Below are 24,253 nucleotides of genomic sequence, written 5' to 3' on the forward strand. Positions count from 1 at the left end.
CAAAATATTCCAATTCGTGGGAATAATGAGTAAGGGACACATGTTCAATCAAAAGACTCGGGTTCTTAGAGAGATTTTCAGTATGTTATGAATATGGCTCGATACACAAAATGTAATAATACAATTGGTTGAAAACTTGAATTTTTTATCAATCGGTTGTATTATTATACTTAATATACCAAACTGTGTTTCCGATAGAAATTTCTTCGACTCTTAATATTTGATAGAAGAGTAGAAAAATTTGTCGTTTTAAGTAGGGCTGGAAAAAAATCTCAAAAATCCCAAACGAACCGAAAAAATCCCAAACCAAAATTTCCAAAAATTTCGATACCCAGTATCAAACCGAAAAAAAAAAAAAAAAAAATTTAATTTATATATATATTTAGAATTTTAATAGCCGTTGGATTCTGTTTAGATTTAATCTCAACCGTTGCATATAAATCAAAGTTATCAAACCCAGGGTCCGACTCTTTCTCTCTCTCTCTCTCTCTCTCTCGCGGTCTCTCGACGTTCACCTCACCTCAGATTCAAACCTCACCGACGTTCAGCTCACCTCAGATTCAAACCTCACCTCACCTCACCTCAGTATTTTCTGAACGGAACCATACAACTTTCCTCGCCGATTTGTCTCTCCTCCCACATTCGTCGCCTGAATCCCGAATCTACCCACACCAGTCCTCATTCCTCTTAGTCCTCACTCCTCACCTTAATCGCGCCTTCACCCACTGTCAATACCACCCGAATTCGGCTCCTGAATCGAGCTCTCGGTCTCAGTCCGCACTCCTCCTCACTGCAAAAGGTAAGAAATTCCGGCAATAAACTCAACCAAAGTTCATACAAATTGTTTGATTCCAAATTCGATTAGGGATCTTGAATTTGGGTTTCTGAATTAGGAATTTCGGAAATTAGGGTTTCTGAATTATGGCTTTTGGAATTAGGGATTTTGAATCGACGGAGAGGTTACAGAGGGAATGAGAGGTTAAAGGGGGGAGGGAGCCTGATTTAAATGTTTTCTAAAATACCTTCTGCAATCAGAGCTTTTTTAGTTTTGTTTCTTTGTTCCTTGTAAAACATTTTCCTTTTTTTATCGTGTTTAGTTGTGAGCTTTGATGGTTTCTCTTTATAGAAATCAATTATCTTGATTGTCTACTTGAATTCATTTATATGGATTTTAGTGAGGTACCTCATTCGTTCTTTCAACCGATTATGGTTATGATTATATTCTTATAGGCTATGCGAATGCATCTCCAATATGAATTGTGTATGATTTATCCTTCCTGGTGTGAAATCATGATTTCTTTTACTATTTAGAACAAGAAAAGAAACCTTGATTTGAACAGTTCGTTATGTTTACAAGGTAAAAGAAATTTTGCTCATAACGTAATGCTGCTGGAATGATCATCAAAGCATGACATTATCTGTGCTTTTAAACTGTTTACACATGTATAGATCCTCACTCATGGTAACACTTGCACACATGTAAACTATAAGTTCATATCCCGCTTCTTTGACTCAGATTATGTCAGTCGTGCAAGAAATTCTGAAGGAACCCAGTAAACTCTGGTTTTGGATTTGTTAATTTATTTTTGTTGCATGCATTTGTAGTAGAATAGGCAGATTGGCAGTGTAGAATAGGCAGCAGATTGTTAATTTATTTTGATGATCACTTCACTTCACTGCACAGCCAAGATATGATATGCAGTGCACAGCCAAGATATGCAGTGCAGATTTGCTATTCTGCACACTGCACAGGCACAGCCAAGTTATAGCCCAGCCAAATTTTGATCACTGCACTGCCAAGATATGCAGTGCAGATTTGCTATTCTGCACACTGCACAGCCACAGCCAAGTTATTATAGCCGAAAAGCCCAAAAGCCCAAAAATATTTCGGGGTTCCCATTGTCCCGAAAATACCGAAACTATTTTGGGATTCCCAAAAATTGGGATTCCTGAAAATTTGGTTTGGGATCGGTCTTGAAATTGGGAATCCTGGAAATTTCGGTTTGGGAATCGGGACTAAGGTTTCGGTTCGGTATCCCATACTGAACCACCCCTAGTTTTAAGCACACAAAAATGGGACTAGAAAACAACATATTAATCAGGGTCGTATTCATTGATAACATGAAAACACAGAAATAAAAACACAGGAAAAATGGAAAAAAAAATACTAATTGCTTTAAACTAGTTCTTCTCTCTAGATCCATCCACCTGAGACGGGTGAAGCCATGCATTCAGATCTTGCTCACAGACTCTAATCCCACTTTGATCCAGTCCCTAACATTCTTATATCGCTTGCAAATTACACAAAAACCGAACACAAAAGTCAGAGAATTGGCAATTCAATCCAGAGATATAGAAGAAGAACAAGAAGAATAAAGAGGAGGAAGAAGAAGATGTACATGGCATATGGATGGCCGCAGGTCATCCCACTCGAACAGGGTCAATGCCTTTCTTCCCAAAAGATCATATACTTCAAGGTCATCAATCGCTTGCTGCTTGTCGTCTCTCCCTCTCACCTTGAGCTTTGGAGCTCTTCCCAGGTATACTTCTATTTTATTTTTTTTATTTATGTGTATGTGTGTGTTTTCAGTAAATTGTTTGTTTTATGTAATTCGTGATGTGGGTTTGCCTGTGTTTGCTTTGTACTTTGATGAGTATTTGTGGGTTTTGGAAATTGATGTTGGTGTTAAGGAGATATAAATGTGCAGTGATCAAAAGGGCAGAGTGCATTTGTTTAATTGAGATGGGTTTTTGGGGGTTTGGTGTATTTTGTAATTTCTTGATGTGGGTGTTGTGAATTTGGCGGGTACATGCATGCACTTATGCAACTATATATGAATGATGTTAGTGCGTGGGTATATATTTGAGCTTTTGTTTGATGTGGGTTTTGTTAGTAAGGTGTTTGACATTTTATTTTGTGTATTTGGGCTGGTGGGATTCAGCATAAAGTTAGACTGGGGAAGTACATCAGGGATTCAGATTCCGTGCAGAGGGAAGGTGAGAATTTGCAAGCTGTTTGGAGCCCTGATGCCAAATTGATCGCTGTTCTTGTAAGTATTTCATTGATTTTGCATGTAATCTTAGTTTTGTAGGTATTTTATACCAAATTCACGTTCTTTCTTATGTAAGTGTGTATGCAAATGCATGAACAAGTTATACAACGTGTCTATTTGTGCGTGCAAGGGTAGATCCTTCATGGTCATCACTAATTGTGCAGTGACCGGGATTTGTTGAGTAACTTGAGTTTGCATGTCCACACTTAACCATATAAGAGGAAATGAATGCAAAATAGTTTAACCGATCAATGTCAATTTGGTGGACATCAAATTTTATCTAAAGTCAATAGATTTCAGTAGAAGTTTGAGTATATTTTGAACCGTTGATCCCATTTCCGAAATATGTTTTGTCATAAGTGCACTTCACTTTTGTCCTGTTATTTGTTGTTCAAATGAATCTTTTAAGGTGAAGAATTATTGATTATGATCTGAAAAGATAATTGTCGTGAGAAGAGGCATGAAGAGTGATTTGTGAGAGAAATGTGATTTTATGTGCTATTTTTTCTTTGTCCACGTTGAACTTTAAAACTACACGTAGTTGTTTCAACTTATTGTATATGTTTGTTTTTGTTTTTGTTGGCAGACATCGTCTTTCTTTCTTCACCTTTTCAAGGTCCAGTTTACTGAGAAAAAAATACAACTAGGAGGGAAGCAACCCTCTGGTTTGTTTCTTGCTTCTATATCTCTTCTTCTCAGTGAGCAGGTGCCATTTGCAGAAAATGACTTGGCAGTGTAAGTATTCTCCTGAATATGTTTAGAAAACTCGAGTTTTAATATGGAAGTATCGTTGCCTTTGGATAACATATAAAATTTTGAGTCCATATAGTTTATTCACCAAATTTTAAAGGATTTAGGTGTTGATCAAATGAAATGAGTCGGATATTTCATAGACAGTTTAACTAACTGCATGAAAATACCCTCTGGCAGGTTCTAGATGCTTGAATACAGTTAACACCTTTCACTCTGTACTCCCCAAACAAAAGTATGAATAATAAACAAGATTTTGTGCTAATGGGCACATGTTCAAACATGCTGAACTTGTATTGTAAATAAATTTATTTTTCGGTTCATGAGTTTCATATTCGTTCTGACTTTATTTCTCAGAGTTACATTTAATTTTGCATTTATTTTTGGGTATGTAATGTTCCTAGGACAGCACATGAATCCATTTGTTTATTTCTTTTTCAAATTAAGCAATCTTGCAAGATATTTTTACTGTTGGAACTATAACTGTTTTTCTTCTAATGTGGCTTTTTTTTTTCAGGAGCAATATTGTAAGTGATAGCAAACATATACTAGTTGGACTTTCTAATGGAGGACTGTATAGTATCTCCTGGAAAGGAGAGGTAAAAGAAAATATTGATATGCATTAGCTGTTCTTACTGTAGTCTATCTAATGTCTTTCTGTAGGGAGCTGATATATTATCCTCTTTTTGACCAAGGTGTTGAGTGAGATTTTCCTTTCATGTGCAGTTCTATGGGACTTTCGATCTTGATCCATTTCCACGTGATGGCAGTGAAGTTATCCCGTCACCACATTCTTTAGATAATGGTGTTGCTTCTAAAGGGGTTCCAGGAACGATTTGCATCTCCCGGAAGTCTGCTATTATCCAGCTAGAGCTTTGCTTTCCATTGAGGTTGCTGTTTGTGTTGTATTCTGATGGACAATTAGTGTCATGTTCTATAAGTAAGAAAGGTTTAAAACATGTTGAATCTATTAAAGCTGAGAAAAGGTTGGGGGTTGGTGATGCTGTATGTGCTTCAGTAGCTTCAGAGCAACAAATCCTTGCTGTTGGTACCAAAAGAGGGCTTGTGGAGTTATATGACCTTGCAGAATCTGCATCACTGATTCGATCCGTCTCTCTTTATGACTGGGGGTAAGTGTGGGATCTGAGTAAACTGTATTTTGGTAGATTTGATTTTCAACTTATCAGGGCCAGATAATTTCAAATTTTCAATTATTTTGGCTGTGGTTATTTACCAAACAGTTCAAAGCTTGAATTATGTTGTAAATTTCAGATCTAAAAATGTATGATATATGACCCGGCATTCTTATTTTCAGATACTCAATGGAAGACACTGGACCTGTCAGTTGCATTGCGTGGACACCTGATAACTCTGCTTTTGCAGTTGGGTGGAAGTTAAGAGGACTTACAGTTTGGTCTGTCTCTGGTTGTCGTTTGATGTCAACAATCCGTCAAATAGGTTTAAATTCAGTATCTTCTCCAACGGTTAAGCCAATCCACGAATGTAAATATGAACCTTTGATGACTGGCACCTCACTGATGCAGTGGGATGAATATGGATATAGGCTTTATGCTATTGAAGAACGATCTTTGGAGAGGTTTCTTGCATTTTCCTTTGGAAAATGTTGTCTTAACAGAGGAGTCTCAGGAATGACATATGTTCGTCAAGTGATATATGGTGATGATCGATTGCTTGTTGTGCAGTCTGAAGATACTGATGAACTTAAAATGCTACATCTTAACCTTCCAGTTATGTCTTTACATCACATGCTTGATATGTTATTCTCATCTGAGGTTTTGTAAGTTGGATTGAATTTTATGTCTTTAAAGTTGTTTCTGATGAGTGTTTAATTTTCTTTTTCTTCTCTTTTAAATTTTGGTTCAGGTTTCTTATATCTCCCAAAATTGGCCAGTTCAACATGTAGCTGCTAGCAAGGATGGAATGTACTTGGCAGTTGCTGGTCTCCATGGGTTGATCATATATGATATACGATGGAAGAAGTGGCGAGTGTTTGGAGACATTACTCAGGAACAAAAGATTCAGTGCAAAGGTTTGTTATGGATGGGGAAGATTGTTGTTGTCTGCAACTACATTGATTCCTCTAACACGTGAGATTCCTACCCATATTAGTATACCCTCCGATAGTTTTTGTCTTCAGCAGTGTCATAGTTTGATTTGGTGGTTAAATGCCTAGGCACCTACACTATTATGCCATTCATACTTTTAGTCCAGTTTATGTCTAGAATTTCAAGTCTGCATTCTATCCTTTCTGTTAGTACAGTTGAAATTTTTAGTTGTTTTATTATGTACTGTTGGATATTTATAATGGTCTGATGTAAAATTGCAGTTACGAATTGCTTTTCTATCCAAGATATCATCTTGATCAGAGCTCGCTACTTTGTCGAAAACCATTGCTGGCTAAACCAATGGTGATGGATGTCTATCAAGAGTATATACTTGTCACATATCGCCCATTTGATGTACACATATTCCATGTCAAGTTATTTGGTGAATTGACACCTTTCACTACTCCAAATTTACAGGTAATGGAATGTTTGCTAGCTTTTTTATAATGATTCTAATTTTATAGAAGATGGTACTATTTACAGATAGTTGAGCACTTGTGATTTCATTTGCACACTAAATGAGAATAATTTAGTGAAAATTATTCTTCATACGTCTTAAGTGATAAAATGACAAACAGCTTTCTACAGTACGAGAACTCTCAATTATGAGTGCAAAGAGCCATCCTGCAGCAATGCGTTTTGTACCTGATCAGCTTCCAAGAGAGGGCATTTCAAACAATCACATTTCTAATTCAGATCCCTTATCAAAGGAGCCTGCGAGGTATGTGCTCTCCAGAATGTAGTCTGTAGAGATCTATCAGCAGACACATGCCTCTGAATGAATGCATGTTTTTCTAGGTGTTTGATACAGAGAGTTAATGGGGAGCTTTCACTTCTTGATTTGGATGATGGACGTGAGAGGGAGCTTACTGATTCTATTGAATTATTTTGGGTTACATGTGGTCAATCAGAGGAGAAAACAAATCTTATTGAGGAAGTTTCATGGTTAGATTATGGCCACCGAGGAATGCAGGTAATGGACTGTTGAGGTTTCATAGTACGACTTTGATATGATACTGTGTAGAGCTTTACCATTTTGTGCTCTAAGCACAGTAGTTTGTACTATGATATTTATTCTGGTTGGAAGTGTATTTTTACAGGTTTGGTATCCATCTCTGGGGGTTGACCCTTTTAAGCAGGAGGATTTCTTACAGGTATGTATGCAGTCAAGAAACAATGTGTTTCTCATTGAGCAGATGGTGTAAATTATTATGTTTCATTAAAGTTGTATGCTTATATTCTTTTTCTGGGAGGTTCTATATATTGTGTCTTTACACGCCGTTTCAATGTCTGTTTGTTTGGCCTTACTTTGAAGACTTTTATATTTGATAACTTGTCTTCCTTTAAAGCTTAGTGGAACTTGATATATTTTGGCCTGTCTTTTTACTCTGATTGGTTAAATGACTCAGCATAGTTTTGTAGTTGGATCCGGAACTTGAATTTGATCGTGAGGTATACCCTCTGGGACTTCTTCCAAATGCTGGTGTTGTTGTTGGCGTTTCCCAGAGAATGTCATTTTCTGCCAGCACAGAATTTCCATGTTTTGAGCCAACTCCTCAAGCTCAAACTATACTGCATTGCCTTCTAAGGCACCTTATTCAGGTACTAATTGTTTTTTATTTCTTTGATTTCGAGTGGAAGGTGCTTATCATTTTGGATCTCATCTTACAGAGGTTACCTTGAGTAATATATGCATCTGCAATTAGGTTGTAAAGGGTGTGTGATCTATGCTTGCTTTGCAATACTGATCATGTGTTAACAAAGTAGGCAATTGGGTAGACTTTATGAAATCTACATGGTCTTTGCCATGATTTTCTTGTGTAGTAAAAGGTGGCTTGAATCTGATTTGTTTTATTGTGTAATATATGCATCTGCAAATCATAGTCTGCAAATAGGTTGCAATGAGTGTGTGATGTATGCTTGCTTTGCAATACTGATCATGTGTTAACAAAATAGGCAATTGGGTAGACTTTATGAAATCTACATGATCCGTACATGGTCAGTGCCTAGAGACTTGTAGTTATATCAAGTTTAAAGGCCATAGGAGAATTGGAGTTGTATGTTTGTTACATGATCAGTACCAATGAAATATTCTGTTGACAAGCTTGAGTGTGATGTATATAGTCCTGTGCTTGGTTTTGAAATGTTCTTCCTGGTTGTTTTGTTTCTATCTGCTAGAGGGACAAAAGCGAGGAAGCTTTAAGGTTGGCCCAGTTATCAGCAGAAAAGCCTCATTTTTCTCATTGTCTGGAGTGGCTTCTCTTTACTGTGTTTGATGCCGATATATCCGGGTATGTCTAAAGAGGGAAATAAATTAGTATCTGTTATGTTTTGGATGTGAAAATATCCAGGAATGCCTAATTAGGGAAAACAAAATCATAGCTGCATTGATCATCAGTTCTGCTTTCAGATTAACTAATTAAGGAGAATCATTATTATAATAGCTTTCTTGGAACCATAAATACTGGGAGTTACCTTTTACTTGGTTTCCCAAGAGAACCATCTCGTTGTGGGTATAACTTCTGCTTAACTGAAAGATCTGTGATGGGCTGTCGGGTCCCATAGTGTGACACAACCCACTCAACTCTAGTTTAGGTGGTGGCCAGGAAAAAAGCAGGTTACGTGTTATGTTTATCATTAATGATTAAATGGCCAATATAGGTGCTTTCCTCCTTTTGAACCAGTTATATTTTGAAGGGAATTTAGTAGCATGTGAGCCCATTGAACTTGGTAAACTGAGATGATTGATAATTGAGAAATGAATTGTTCTAGGTGTTTTAGTGAATTCGGGTACTTGGGTGTTCCCCCTGGTGTCCTGTACTAATCTAATATCATAATCAAGATAAACTCTGCATTCCTTTTGCAATTCGTTCATCATTTCTTCGCTCATGATCACATTCTGAAGTTCAAATTTCACTCTAAATTGTCATTAGTCAATTCAACTTTTATATGTAATTATTCTGTCTATATGTTAATCACTGTGTATGCCTATTTCCAGGCAAAATGTAAACAAGAACCAGAACTCTGTCCCTAGATTTGCAAAGAGTCCAACTCTCTTAGAGAAGACCTGTGATTTGCTCCGAAATTTTCCAGAATATTTTGATGTGGTCGTCAGTGTTGCAAGAAAAACTGATGGTCGACATTGGGCGGATTTGTTCTCTGCTGCTGGGAGATCAACAGAGTACTTTTTCTTTTCTTCTCATGTTTTGTTCTTTTCTTTTCTTTTGCCTTTTGATTTGAAATAACATTGCTTTTCATTTGCTGTGTATAAAACAAATATACCTAGAACTTCTGTAACAAGGATACTGATGCAATACAGAAGTCTTGCATCATTGTCATGCATGAAAGGGAAATTTGAGTAATAAATAGACAGAAGAAAAAAAATTATCTCATTAGTCAACTTCATAGTTGAAATGTCCTTTATCTGATGTCTATTTTAGAGACCATGGATGCTGTTTTTAATTTTTTCCTTTAGAAAAGGAAAACTTCCACAAATTACAGAACCCTGGAAAATGAATTTGATTTTAGGATCTTTGAACTTTCTTTGGATAGGTTTATACCATCATAATTACCAACTGCTGACCTACTGCCTGACAAACATTCAGTGGTTGCTACGTCATATGATCCACTTGATATATAATTGGCTAACTAACCTGTAATTAAAGTTTTACATTTTAATATTTTATTTAGTGTGCTGCTGTCAGATTTTAAATTAACAATGTTATCTGCTTTCAATTTTCAGGTTGTTTGAGGAATGCTTCCAACGTAGATGGTACCGGACTGCTGCCTGCTATATACTTGTAAGATATTGAATAGATTATTATTCTGCTTCAGTTTCTTGTCTTTTCCTTTCACTTTTGACATAAGTTTTTTCCTTAGAAAGATTAGTTAGAACTTTCCTCAGTATAATTACGAGTCTTGCACAGTTTTTGTTGTGAGTGAAAATGCGGTTTAAATGAAACAACCAGTGCTTTATCAGTTCTGCATTTGCCTCTCTGTTCCAGAGTAGAAAATCTTGAAACTTACATGTTGCACTGTTATTACATATGAAGAATAGGTCTTTATGAAGTATACATCTTGAAATCCTGTCTACTTGTGTTGTGGTTACAAAGGCTGTGCCTATACTTCCTGCAACACTTGCTAAATGTGAAAAACCAATCTGTATGGGAGAAAATGTAGTAAAAGATGGCTAACCTGTGATGCTTATGTGTAATAATCCAATTGTTTGAATTGCCCAGGTCATTGCGAAGCTTGAAGGTCCTGCAGTCAGTCAATATTGTGCTTTGCGTTTACTACAGGTAGATGTCTGGTAGTAGCTAGTTGTTTTACAAGGATTTCTCTTGCTGTTGAGTGCGCATCTCCATGTGTTTCTTTTATGTTCTTTTCTTTTCAATGATAGATGTTCCTTACAAGGGTTGTCAAACATATGCAGGCAACACTCGATGAATCGTTATATGAACTCGCCGGGGAGCTGGTATCTGTCTGGACAAGTTCCTGTACTTCTAGTTCAGGTGATGATAGCTGTAAAGGGGATAATACTAACTTTGTTTGACTCTTAGGTGAGGTTCTTGCTGAGATCGGGAAGGGAATATGAACAGCCATCAACAGATTCAGATGGACTATCTCCCAAAATTTTGGGCTATTTCGGTTTCCGTACTAATTTCAGAAAGCAGTCCTTGGATAAGGGGTTGGTGCACACTTATGTACTGTTTTGCATCTCTCAGACCTAGCTTTTAATGGAGACTAACCAGGCTTCCTTTTGAGCAGCACCTCATTTAAGGAGCAGAATGCACATGTTGCTTCCGTGAAGAGTATCTTAGAAAGCCATGCTAACTTTCTGATGTCAGGCAAAGAGCTCTCAAAGCTAGTTGCATTTGTGAAAGGCACTCAGTTTGATTTAGTGGTAAGATAAGCTTGCAGTTACCATTACTTATTAGGATGATCTTGCTTTTATAATCAAGTGATTCTAAGTTGTTCTATCAATTTATGCCAGGAATATCTTCAAAGAGAGAGAAATGGAAGTGCTCGGCTGGAGAATTTTGCTTCAGGGCTGGAATTAATAGGACAAAAGGCATCAGCATCTGAAAATCCCTTTATTCTAGTGTTCTGTTTTTTCTTTCATTTTTGTTAAGAATTTAAGCCACATTGTCACATGTTACGGAAGTTGTGTTTTGCCTCACTAACTGAACACGGTTATCTTTTTCCAGCTCCAAATGGGTACACTTCAAAGCCGGTTTGATGCAGAATTCCTTTTGGCACATATGTGCTCTGTCAAGTTCAAAGAGTGGATTGTTGTCCTGGCCACCCTTTTAAGGCGATCTGAGGTATAATTCATTTCATTGCTCACAAGTCTATGCCATATGATGAACATGCCAGCATCATTGTAATTTGTTTTGCTCGTTTTATTCACTCTGATTTCTGAATGATAGTAAGGAACCAAAATAGCTAGTTCTAAACTTGTTAGGTTCAACTTGGCCAAGAGCTTAGCTTGCGTAAATCTGGGAAAGTTTGACATCATACTTTTGTCCCGATGCTTGAGTTCCTTTAGTATGAATCATGAATGAAATTCATCATAATAGCTTTCTCGTAGCATTTATATACTTGTGCAATGTTAAAGCGTTTAAAGTCGTTGCCCAGTCGATAGGTGCTAAGAGCCCAGAAGTGTATGATTTAAAGGGTGTAATCCTTGTGTTAGAGTTTGAAGTCTATATTCCATTGGCATTTAGGAAACACTTTTATGGACAAGATGGAGTATAGACTTTAGCTCATGGCCAATGATAAGTGGTGCTGAGGTCAGGATCATCTTTTATTTAGGTCATGTTTTCACCCAACTTTAAGCTAACAGATTCTGGATTGTTCTGGTGAGAAGAGCTGCATAATCTTACAATTAACTGCTATGGTGCACGTATACAGATACGGGTGGGGGTATCCGGTAGATACGTATGCTGATACTGCGAATTTCTTAAAAACAAGGATATGATACGGCAAGGATATGACAATTGAATAATGTATTTTCTAAAATATATTTCATTATATACATTAAATAAAAAAAGTGAAACATTTATGTTTATCTTTTAACATTAACAAAATAGAACACTGCTTAGTCTTTTTGATTCTTGAGATTGGTCCTCGCCTCTTGGATTGATTATCCTTGCCCTATGGGGCTACATCCAGCTGTAAATGTCCTGGTGAGTCTACCAAACCAACAAGAACGGAATTTAGAAACTACAAGCCCCCAAATTCTTAGATCAATATCTTAGGAGTATCTTGACGGTATCCTAGGAGTATCTTGCTCCTATCCTCGGAGTATCCAAGAAGCATCAGATAGTCAACAACACAAAAAAGTCAACGATACTCTATTTATGTATCGGAAGTTATCATGGGGGTGTAAGTATCTGATACTCACCCTTGTTCAAATTTGAAGCATCGGTGCAACATAGGTTAACTGCCAAATTTACACATTTCCACATTTGAGCGAGGCATATTTTTGTTGAAATTTTTGTAGAAGAGGCTAGATGCATTCAAGATGACCTTTTGACCGCGAGTAATGCAACTTTTGTAAGATGGACCTTTGTCTGACCAGGCATTTATTTTGTGAAATTTGCACAGGTTCTATTCGATCTCTTCCAGCACGACATGCGGTTGTGGAAAGCATATAGCATCACCCTGCAGGTATTTATTGCTTTAAGCAGTGTCCACATTCGACCAAAAAACCAGCATCCAAATTCCTTGCCTTTGTGTGTCTCTAGATTAATGTTGTCCTCTATTGATATATGCTTTTCAGTCACATCCTGCATTTACTGAATACCATGATCTGCTGGGAGATTTGGATGAGAGACTTTCGTCCACTGAAACTTTTGAAGAGAAATGAGGTTATAGTTGGACCTGTAAATCCTGTATCCTGCTTGGCAACAAATTGGTGCTCGTTCAGTCGTTTTTCCATGAACATTTCTGTTTGCGAAGTAATGAATGTCTGTCGGATCATGTAAAGATCAACAAGCAACTGACTCACACTGCTGAAAAGGGAACCGAGGCAACATCGAAGGTCTACTCAGATACAATTTTTTTATTTATTACAATAAACAAATTACTGGGAATTTGATATTCTTGTATAGAGCCGGGAACTTATTCTCAGCCTTATGATGTCTTTTTGTTTTCTTCACTTGTCACATTTTGTATAATTACTTTTTGGGTAGTATTATAAAGGCTGTTTGTACGAGCCACATGAGCAGATTTTTTTTTGCATTTTGAAGCAGATTTGTTCCTTCTCAAAATAAGTGATGCAAAATATTTAGTAGTTGAAAATATTGAATGGAATGTTGACCTTTTTCTCCTTTATACAAAGCGATGTTGGGAAGGAAGGAATCGAACACAGGAAAACTGGGGAAGGTGAACGCAAGACCACTGGTGTAGATGTGAATGACCTCCCCCCGTTATCGTTTGAGCTACAAGTTTGTTGCATAAAAGTCGATTGAAGTCATTCAGGAAGGCGACATTGGAGATGGGGAATCAAACACAGGATTTCTGGTGTGGAGGTAAATACAGAATTCGTAAATTAAGATATCAGTAATCACTTGAGCTATAAGCTCCCTGGGTAAAAAGAATTCCCAAATTGTAGCAGCCAAGAAATTTAGTGGAAGAAAAGGTTGGAATTTTTTTATTTTTTTCCAAAAAAAACAATGAAGTCTTTTATATTAACTATTGAGCCTAAATATTGTTCAACTATCTTTCCTTGGCTCTTGATTCTCGAAAAGTTTCGCCGATTTAAACTATATTTTGGGGTATTATCTGTGAAACTAGATGTCTCGCAGGTATTTTAAACAAGTATAACATTTTGTTGTTTGATACAAGCGATAGTGGGGGAGAAGAAATCGAACATAAAATCTCAAGTGGAATGATAAATTCTCTTAACCACTTGCGCTATAAGGCCCTTGCAGATTTAAGATATCCTCAATTTGCAGTTAATTTAATCAAGGTTGAGTTTTATGGGTCAAATGCTGTCTATATTGTGTAAGTTGTGACTTTCTGTTCTTTAACATTCAAAATATATACTTCAAGCAAGGAAGAAAGAGACCAATTACAAAACCAAAACATTTTTTTTTATTGCTATACTGCCACTTTACACATTCATGATCACAGTAGTGAAATCTCAGAAAATTAAAAGAACATGTGAAACAACCCCACCCCACCATACAAAGTTCACCTATACTTTTAATGTATGCATAAATGATTTGAGTCGATCACCAGCAACTTTGGAAGGGTCGAATGCATTGACATAATCCCTAAAGCTTCCATGAACTTCCTTAGATACCTTGGACAAAGCGCCGGAAATCATATTCCTTATACAATCCCGTTCTGTTTTTTCATCTGTTGTGACAGTTTAAGAGGTTCAAAACAGAAAAATAAATTGCATACTAATTAAACTTTGAGATACCAAATAAAAAACCTCTAGTAAAGAGCAGACAAGGTAGTGTTAAAATATGAGCCTCGTTTTCTTAGTCACCACGCGACCAAGGATTCAAAGGTAGAACATTGACTTAGATATAAACAAAATAGCACGTAAATTATGAACAAAATAGCATGAAAAATAAAATATTGCTGCCGATGGAGATGTTTGTAAATGTTGATATGAATGTATGAACGATGTTGCATGTAAAAAAAAAATGAGAGAGAGAGGGCCGAATCAATCACCATAGAGGACATCGGCAAGCGATGGATGCGGTCCAACTGGTAAACGGACATCTAGCCACCAAGGATGATCCACCCCAGGCAATATTGGTGGCAGCTGCGTTTCCCTCCAATTCCGAAAATTAGGGTTTTAACTTTTCACATATGCACATAGGGACAGGTGCGTCAAAGCCTGGCGCGAGGTAGAAGCCTTCAGGTTCATACAGACCTACGTCCGAGCCTGGAATTGAGTAAGTGCGTAACCCTGACGCCATGGCTGGAATGCAGATCGAGAACGCCAACGTCTCTCCAAGACTCCCAATTCACTCAGCATCTATCACAGCACCAATACCCCAACGTCATCCCTAAACTTGTTCACCATATCCGACTTCTCATATCCTACTAATTATGTGTAACTGATCGGTAGCGGCTTTTAGCATAAGTGTGTCGAACGTATATCATAGCTCTCTTCTTTTTCTTGTCTACCAACAAAAAAAAACTTATATTAGTCTACTTAAATATTTAATTAATTTACACAACCAACAAAATTTAGTACTATTACCTTTCTCAGAACCTTCGCCTTGAACTCTCTTTGACGAAGGTCCACCAGAGTCTGCCATTGCATATGAAAAAACAAACAAAAATTGAAATAATAATTCTTTGAAAGGAATTTTGGCTTCTTTGTGGTTTCTGAAACGAATTGTGAAGAATAACGAGAGCAAAAGCGCATATTTATAGGAAGGTTAGGGACTTGGCGCGACGAAACCTTTGTTGTGCAAACATCTACACTAAATACGGTATTGATTCCTCTGATTCACATACACTGAATGCTCTGACTCAAAAACTGAATGGACTTTGCACGACGAAGCTTGTGTTGCGAAAGGTTTCACTGGGAAAAACTTCGTCGTGTAATTTTTTCGCGCCAAAAAAAAAAAAAAAAAAAAAATTACCTGCAGTTTTCTTACTGACTTTGCGTGACGAGTATCTTTTTTTCGTCGTGCAAACAGTATTGTGCGACAAAGATGTGAGGCGCGCAAAGTAGCACCATTCTTGCGCGATTAAGCTTTTGTTTCGTTGTGCAAAACACACTTACGTGACGAATTTTGCTTTGTCGCCCAAACAATATCTGTCGTGCAAATAATTTTTTCCTACTAGTGCCAAAAGAGATGCTTAATTAATTTCTTTTTCTTTTTTACTTCCATTCATTGCTCCAATTCCAGTAAGGAGAGACACACCCACGGTCTCTCATGTCTTCCATGAGTACGTCAAGACCCGAGTGAGAATCTTAGATTCATTTGTTTGCCAAGACACCTTCAATGCGTCCTGGAGAGTTACATGACATGTTTAGGGTTTAGACACCTTCAATATATTTTTAAAAGTATTGAAACTTCAACAATGCTCCATAAAAATCTAAAAATCGGTGGAGGTAATACAAGTTATTGTAATTGTATAGGAAAATATTTAGAGAGTTTTGAAATGATTAGGCCGGATAAAGATTTGATTAGTGAAACCTGACAATATTGTAATTGTATAGGAAAAAAAAAGTAATTACATGTATAATTCAACAAAGATTGTTTTTTGTTTTTTTTGGTAAAAGTTCAACAAAGTGTTTGTTTGTCATTAGTATGTTGACAAATTCCACCATAAAATACGAAAAGGGAAATTAATACTTTTGATACGTAGACGTAATACAATTTATAACAAAATGGACTAATGTCTTCAATGAAATAACACTTCCACAACACTTATGGCTCGTTTAAGAAGTGCTTTTAAATATAAAATTGTTTTTAGAGAAAATATTTTTGGATTCTAAAAGTTCTTTCTACAAGAAGTACTTAAAGTGTTTTTTCATGATTAACTCGCATTTTTACCAAGAATTGGTATTTAAAACATTTTCTCCAATAGTGATTTCAGTCATTTAAAACTCTTGTGATCATTCAATTAGCAAAAGTGAGATGCTGATTTTAATTAAGTTTGAATATTATTGATTGTTGAATTATGTATGAATATATTGTTTAAAAATTATTTTTTTAAATAAGGAGAGTCTTTTTATTAAATTTGCATAGGACCTCCAAAATGTTAGAAACGCTATGTGGACAAGGTTGAAAAGTCTTTCTTGATTTAGGAAATTTTTATGTGCAAAAGTGAGAGTATCTAAACAAAAATGAAAGATTCCAGAATTGATGGAGTTAGAAGAAGGATGGGATACAGGTGCCGCTTCAACGTCTCTCCAATAGGGACGGCAGGGGCTCTAAGTCTGTGGTGGGAAGATTGTTGGGAGGTAAATATCATTCTTTCCACCAAAAATATTATCCACTCGGAGATGCAGCTCAAAGGGCGGGATGATTGGTTCCTGGCGTCTTGGATTTACGGGAATTCGTACCGTGCTGAGAAGGACACATTCTGGAATTGGGCAATGGAGACTCTTAATCCTTCTTCGCGCCCGTGGTTTTGCGCCGGGGGGGGGGGGGGGGGGGGGAGGGGAGGACTTCAACGAGTTTCTGTGGGATCATGAAAAGGAAGGAGGCACCATGGGATCTTTGCGACGTCCACGTTTTCTGCATGCATTTATGACTCAGATGGAGTTGATAGATCTGGGTTTCAATGGGCCTCATTTCACTTGGAGGGGGACTCGTAACAATAGTTTGGTTCAAGAGAGATTGGATCGGGGTTTGGTTAATGGGCCCTGGCAGGTCCGATGGCCTAATACGACGGTCACCCATGAAGTTGTAAAAGCTTCAAATCACTGCCCTTTGGTAATTAATACGGATTATTTGTAATAGACCATTTAGATTTGAGGTTTTTTGGGCTAAGGAACCGGGGTGTAGGGAAGCGGTTGAAAATAGTTGGTCTAATCAGATTGGTTGGGATTGGCTAAATAAGTGGCACCGGAAGAAGAGAAATTCGAAGAAGAAGTTAAAGATGTGGAGCCGTGAAACCTTTCAAGATAGAAAAGCCTCAGTTAATCATCTTATTGAGCTCCTAGGTTCGTTGCATTTGAATTGGAGTACGAATGCCGAGAAGATCAAGGAAACTACAGCCAGGATTCTTGAACTTGAGAAACAGGAAGAGGCGTTCTGGGCGCAACGATCCCAGGTTTGCTGGTTGCAGGTTGGGGATTCCAACACGGCTTTCTTTCACCATTCTACTATCCAGAGAAAGAGAGTAAATAGAATATCGAGGATCAAGGACGGAAGTGGCAACTGGGTGGAAGACCCGACCGGTGTCAGGAGGTCTTTTGAGGACTACTTTAGAAATCTATTTCGATATTCGGGAAGTCGTGATTGGGGGAATCTCCTTGATTACATTAACCTGTCCATCACCTCTGAGATGAATGATGTTCTTACAAATCCAATTGAGGATGAAGAGATCCATAAAGCGGCGTTCCAGATATGTGGGTCTAAGGCTCTGGGACCGGACGGTTTCCAGGGTCTGATTTTCAAATCGTTATGGGATGTTAATGTTATCTGTGCTGAAGTCAAATGGTTGATTGCTTGGAGGGTGGTCGGAGCCCCTGCTTACTTAATGCCACTCATATTGTTCTGATCCCAAAGTCCCTTAACCCTGAGTTTGTGAATCAGTTTCGGTCGATTAGTCTCTGCAACTATTCGTACAAGGTCTTCTAAAATTTTTTTTCTAATCGTCTACGACCTTTCCTTCCCAAGGTGATCTCCCAAAGTCAGAATGCGTTTGTTGGAGGTCGTTAAATATAGGATAATATCGTCATTGCCCATGAGGTCTTTCATTTTCTTAAGCTTAGAAAGACAAAGAGGAAGTACGAGCTGGGCATTAAACTTGCTATGAACAAGGCCTATGATAGAGTTGAGTGGGATTTCCTGGAGGTTACTATGTTGAACATGGGTTTTAACTGTTCCTGGGTGGATCTAGTTATAAGATGCGTTTCGTCGGTCGAGCTCTCGGTTCTAATTAACGGATGCCCGGGGTACAATTTTAGGCCCATTTATGGTCTCCGTCAGGGAGATCCATTCTCCCCCTATCATGTTCCTAATAATCAGTGAAGTGTTGTCTAAGCTATTCTAATAGGCGACTGCGTTGGGATTTATACAGGAAATCTGAATTGGTGTCCATGGCCCAACACTATCCCATCTCTTCTTTACGGATGATAAGTTGATTTTTCTATCAGCCACGAAGGAGAATTGTGAGAACACGGATCGCCTCTTGAAGGCCTACTGCATTGCTTTGGGTCAAGAGGTTAGTCGGTGGTGTACTTTAGCACGAATACTCCAAGGGAAGTTCAGGAAGATTTATGCTCAGTCTTGAATATGTCTCGGGTGGAAGACCCTGGAACCTACTTTGGAATACTGACGGTATGGGGCAAAACTAAAACGGATGCTCTGCCCTATATTAAGGATACGATGTTATCTAAGATTCGGGGATGAAAGAATAAGTTTTTATTGCAGGCAGAGATGGAAGTGCTGATAAAGGCTGTTGTTCAGGCCATGCCCACTTACCCAATGAATGTGTTCCGCCTTCTAGCTTGGCTGTGTAATGATATTGATGGGGCTGTAGCAAAGTTCTGGTGGGCTAACTCGGATAAGGTGTGGGGCATCCTCTGGGTGAATTGGCAAGATATGGGTTGCCAAAGAGTAAAGGTAGCATGGGATTTCGGACCTTGGGAGACTTCAACCTCGCGCTACTCACCAAACAGAGTTGGCGGCTCATCCAAGAGCCTCAATCTCTTTGGGCTCATGTCCTTAAGGACCGATATTTCCCTCATTCTTCGTTCATTGAGGCTAAGCTAAGAGGTCGTTTCTCCTGGATTTGATTGAGCCTTTTGGATGATAGGGACATTATTCTCAAGAGTGTTCATTGGCAGGACCTTAGTGGCAGGTCGGTCCGTTTGTGGAGGGATGTTTGGATCCCAAACTTACCGGCTGGTCATCCTATCCCTATCAATGATAGTTCTGTGGACTTGGAGCAATGTGTTAATTAAACGATAATTAATTAGGATGAATGGTCCTGTGACTTGTCTCCGATCTCTAATTGCCTTTCGGATAATGATAGCTCGGTGATTGTCAGTTCTCATTTTTGGGACTTAGCGGGGCTGAATCGTCTTATCTGGAGGACAGACATGCATGAAAATTATGCTGTGAAGTTGGGCTATCGGTGGATACGAGGGCAACATCTGCAGTGAGCGGCTAACTTGGGCACGGATTCGCAAGTTTGGAAGATTATTTTGGGTGTTGTGGTGACTCCCAAGTTGAGGAATTTCCTTTTGGCGATGGGTGCAAGAGACTGTTGCAACTCATCGAAATCTTTTTCGAAGGCGTTGCGCACCCTCTCCCCTTGCCCATTCCATCAAGAGCAGGAGGAGTCTGTGGAGCACCTTCTTTTACTCTGCCCTTGAGCAGAATCTGTTTGGTTTGGGGGTCCCCTTGGCATTTAGGTTGATCGCGATTTCATTACCATTTTTGCTGCTTGGCTTATTCGGTTTGAGAGTGTTGAATTTGGGAGTAAGCAGGAAAGGTCAAGGGCTATTTCCCTTGTTGCGTTTTCTTGTCGGCAGATTTGGAATCCAGGTGTAATACAGTCTTTGATCATTGTTTGCTGTCACTTACTATCACTATTGCTGCTATCAGAAATGAATTTAAGTGTTTCTCGACAGTGACTTTGTGCACCACTTTGCCCCCTCCCCCTCGTACTGATGTGTAGAATCATCACCCTCATTGGTCCCCTCATCCTTGTGATAGGGTTAAGGTGAATGTTGATGCTAGCTGGAGGCAGAGTGAGGTTCGGGGCTTTGTAGGAGTAGTTATTTGTGATGCTCAAGCTCGGCGTGTTGAGGTGTGTAGATTGGAAGTGGCAACCATTAGTGTGTTTATGGCTGAGGCTTTGGCGATAAGGGAAGGCTATGCTTTTGCTCATCTGAGGAATTTCAATCCGATTTACGTAGAATCGGATTCCAAACTAGTCATATCTTTGTTGGTGGCTGGGATGGAATGCATTCCTTGGGAAGTTCTCCCTATTCTAAGCCGTGCTCTGGAGTTGGGGAGATCCTTTTAAGGGTGCACCTGGTCTTGTGTTCCAAGATCAACAAACGCAATGACGGATTTTGTGGCGTCGCATTTGGTAGCTGGGATATGCAATTCCATGTGGGTCACTCGACCCTTATCCTCGATGGTGGGAATTCTTAACAAGGATAGGCTACCCTGCCCCCCTTAGGTGGTTGCTGGTGGTTGGGAAAGCGTGGGTTTGACGTTCTGCGGAAGCCCGACGATGCCTTGTATTTCTTTGTCCTTCTTGCTTTCTCTTTATTAGTGTTTGTTGGTCATTCATGACTTTCCTGTACTCTTTGGCTTTTGCCCTGGTTAATGTTATTCCAGTTTCCTCAAAAAAAAAAAAAAAAACAAAACAAAAAACATAACTCATAAAAGTGGAGAACTATAACGGGATTTATATCTTTCATTTCCTATTTCACTTGCTTACCTAATAAGGGGATTGAAGGCGCGAGATATATACACATAGGTATACACAAATCTTAGGCAATCTAAAAATAACCAAGCAAAAATGCTACACTTGTCACATTTTTTTATAGAAATATTAGAAATCGTCGCCTGTTCGGATAAAATAGTATAACTTTAGTTGACACACCCCGACCGGAGTCGAGGCATGTTGGCCGTCACGTGAGGGTGACGTAGCCAAGTGCGCAACAGAAGTGATAATAATAAGAAAATGTGAATAAATAATAACCAAAACTAACCTTATTTAACTAGAGGTAAAATATAAGTGTGTGGTAGTGATCACAACCAAATATACAAGTACTCAGAGCATAGGTAACGCAAGTGTAGTCGAGCTAACTCAATACTAATTATACAAATAGAGAGAAAGTTCCCTACATTATTTATGGAAATGTCAAAACCGCTGGATCGTCCTCGTGAGCCACAGAGAATTACAGCTGCCTAGGCCCTGGAGGGGCGCAAAACAGAAGGGTGAGTGGGCAAAAGCAAAGCATTTGAAATCATTTTTATCTTTTCTGAACATAATAACCCCTCTCTGTAAAACCTGTATAGTTTCCAAAAAATACTACTAAGTAGATATGAAAAACCAATGCACAAGGCCAGTGAAAATTGAAGTACACCATGTCATAACGTTTCAATACTAAGAGATGTAAGCCAGATGTGAAATCAATATAAAATAGTATGCCAGTCGGAGTCACCTAACGTGACCTGTACGACTGGACCTATAGCTCATCAATCTAAAATAGTATGCCAGTTGTTATATTGATCTCTAAATAAATGTATGCATGCCAATACAATACAATCAATTCAGTCACATCAAGCTCACCTTAAGCTTACCTGAGCCTCCGCAGCATCACACAATACAATATTTAAAATATAACTTATTTATGACATCGCAAGCAAAGCATAAAACTATATAAAAACGTTTCTGGAAACTGTAAAGTGTGTGCGTGTGTGTGTGTATATATATATATATATAAAACAAATGTCCACTCATTGATAAGTAGCAGGATCGTAGCCCCCTAATCTCTCTTGTCCACGCTCATCCTCGGGGTACGTCTCACCTATATGCGAAATAACTAATTTTACGTTAATTATAAAGCACATATACAAAACCTATGAATAACTTCTCATATCTTGCTTAAATGTAAGGTTTGAATATATCAACGTGATCTACTCGACGATTTAACAAACCCATATTTTTAGAAAAAAATTTGGACGTCGTACGCGCCGGCCATGCGCAAGCACGTGCCGTCCGTGTGACTGACGCTGTTAGGAATATTCCGTCAATTTGGCAAAATATTCCATTAAATATAACTAACGGTACTTGACGCCGTTAGAATATTCTGTTAACTTTAACGGAATATTCCTCTTCTTCTCTGGTCACTTTGTCGTCCACTGCCGCTGCCCGCTGTCTGGTTCGCCAGTTTCTGGAAAATTTTCAAATGCTTATATCTACTTCATTTCTTAACCAAAATCCATGAAATTTATATGGATTTAAAGCTTTTAAGGAGTAAAACACGTTCGTACCTATTAGAAGATCAAAATCCAACGGAAAATGGTCGAAAAATCCCTCGAAAGTTCCGGCCAAATCTGCAACTTCATGAACTTGTTTATTCCGACGTTCACTCCATCCTAAACCTAGTCTAGGGTCCTATGGAAGTTGTGTAGAGGCCTTCTCGAGTCTCAATACCTTGCAAATCATTTGCGATCATGTCGTCCAAAGTTCCATTGTGTCGGAGCTCGTGAATCGACGGGTCAACGTTCACCAAAAACTAAGGGTATGGTGGTGATTGTGAAGTCGGGGTGAGTATGATGGTGATTTCTAAAAGTTTGATCCATGACGTTTTTGGTGTGGTTGTGTGTGTGGGGTCTCACGGTGCAAGAAGGAAGAAGAAAGAGGAAGAATCGAGAATGAGAGAGAAAGAAGGAGAGTTTCTGATTGGAGAAGAAGAGAGAGAGAGAGAGCTATTTTTAATTGGCCCAAAGAAGAAGAAAAACAAATTATGTAATTGGGCTAAAGGAAATAGGAGCCCATATAATTGGTTCGTAGTTATCCGTTTACGCACTTTAATAATCGTAACTTTCTCGTTACGACTCCAATTCGGATCCAACTCGCGTCAATGCACTCGTGACGTTGAGTACGATTTAATTACGATAGTGAGAAAAATAATTTAAAACTACATATGTACATCTACGTCACATAGCCAAAGAGGGCATAATCGTCATTTTACCTACTCGGGGAGAAAATTATAATTAAAATTGGGACGGGTCGTCACATTAGTAGTACTATTTTTTTTAATTTTTATTAAGTTTCAGTTTTTCCACAAATGTTGGTATCGTGCACTGCTCAGGCCACGACATGTATAACGCAAACATCCCATAACCATCAAATTTGGTAGTGCATAATATTAGGGTGCTTTATTTTTTACAAGGTGTGGATCCACGCAAACATCCCAGTCTTCAATTTGCCCCCTACTTTATTTTAGTTTGGAACATAAGGACTCAAACTATTAAATGAAGTTTCCCATAACCATCAAATTTCTTAAAGATTCAACCAATTTGACGTGAATTCTTGGAACGAAATGGTAATTTTTCAGAGGGGGATCGAGCCCCATAAATGGTTCCAAGTTTTCTAGTGCTTGAAATATAAAACGTTTCTGTTTCCTAGGGAAGGAAAGAAGAAAAAAAAAAAAAATTAAAAAAAAAAAAAAAAAAAAAAGAAGGAGGTCCCACCGAGATTTGAACTCGGGTTACTGGATTCAGAGTCCAATGTCCTAACCACTAGACCATGGGACCACTTTGAGTAGTTTGTGCATCCGTGTTTATTTAATCACTACAATCACCACAGTTCAACACCTCTCGACCAAAGAAAGTTGGGTTATGGTAACTCACTATTTTATTTTACTACTGCTACTAGAGTCGTGATTCGCAATCACTTAATCGTATGAAAAAGGAAACATAAATAAGGATGAGTAATACAATGATGCATCAGTACATCTATAAATAACAAGAAGATCAGGGAAGGCATAATTTAAGATATGACCAAGAGCATATGAATAAGCACTTTACTTGAATTATAAGTTTCTTGCAACATCATGTCAAATTGAACAGATAAAACTAATAAGGATTGTGAAATTTTATTTGAACCCATATAACTTTTTTCTATACCCAATTT

The 24,253-nt window shown here is 38.2% G+C and overlaps 1 protein-coding gene and 1 non-coding gene across 5 annotated transcripts; one reads left to right on the forward strand and one right to left on the reverse strand.

Moving 5' to 3' along the window:
• Positions 1-509: 509 nt before the first annotated feature.
• LOC137741740 (uncharacterized) lies at positions 510-13,148 on the forward strand. 4 transcript variants are annotated; one of them, XM_068481459.1, is made up of 24 exons: positions 510-799; positions 2,199-2,540; positions 2,943-3,050; positions 3,640-3,788; positions 4,321-4,402; positions 4,530-4,933; positions 5,119-5,551; positions 5,688-5,911; positions 6,151-6,346; positions 6,508-6,650; positions 6,728-6,902; positions 7,030-7,083; positions 7,352-7,531; positions 8,108-8,220; positions 8,928-9,110; positions 9,672-9,729; positions 10,168-10,227; positions 10,362-10,403; positions 10,489-10,616; positions 10,697-10,832; positions 10,923-11,000; positions 11,137-11,253; positions 12,539-12,601; positions 12,714-13,148. In XM_068481459.1, exons 2-24 carry the CDS (start codon positions 2,394-2,396, stop codon positions 12,798-12,800), a joined length of 3,360 nt encoding a protein of 1,119 aa, XP_068337560.1. In that variant the 5' UTR covers positions 510-799; positions 2,199-2,393; the 3' UTR covers positions 12,801-13,148. The 4 variants fall into 4 exon arrangements, with proteins under 4 accessions (XP_068337560.1, XP_068337562.1, XP_068337561.1 ...); XM_068481461.1 differs by having other exon boundaries at positions 2,272-2,540; XM_068481460.1 differs by having other exon boundaries at positions 2,324-2,540.
• A 10,654-nt stretch (positions 13,149-23,802) lies between these two features.
• Positions 23,803-23,874, reverse strand: TRNAQ-CUG (transfer RNA glutamine (anticodon CUG)). Its single transcript has one exon. It is a non-coding gene; the product is annotated as a tRNA-Gln (tRNA).
• Between the last annotated feature and the right edge of the window lie 379 nt (positions 23,875-24,253).

The sequence above is a fragment of the Pyrus communis genome, chromosome 8, assembly GCF_963583255.1.
Source record: "Pyrus communis chromosome 8, drPyrComm1.1, whole genome shotgun sequence".
Lineage (NCBI taxonomy): Eukaryota > Viridiplantae > Streptophyta > Magnoliopsida > Rosales > Rosaceae > Pyrus > Pyrus communis.

Coding starts and splice junctions, on each gene's coding strand:
- LOC137741740 (XM_068481459.1), top strand. CDS start 2,394: ATGTACATGGCATATGGATGGCCGCAGGTCATCCCACTCGAACAGGGT. Junction 3,789..4,320: donor GCAGAAAATGACTTGGCAGT/GTAAGTATTCTC, acceptor TTTTTTTTTCAG/GAGCAATATTGTAAGTGATA. Junction 9,730..10,167: donor CTGCTGCCTGCTATATACTT/GTAAGATATTGA, acceptor TGAATTGCCCAG/GTCATTGCGAAGCTTGAAGG.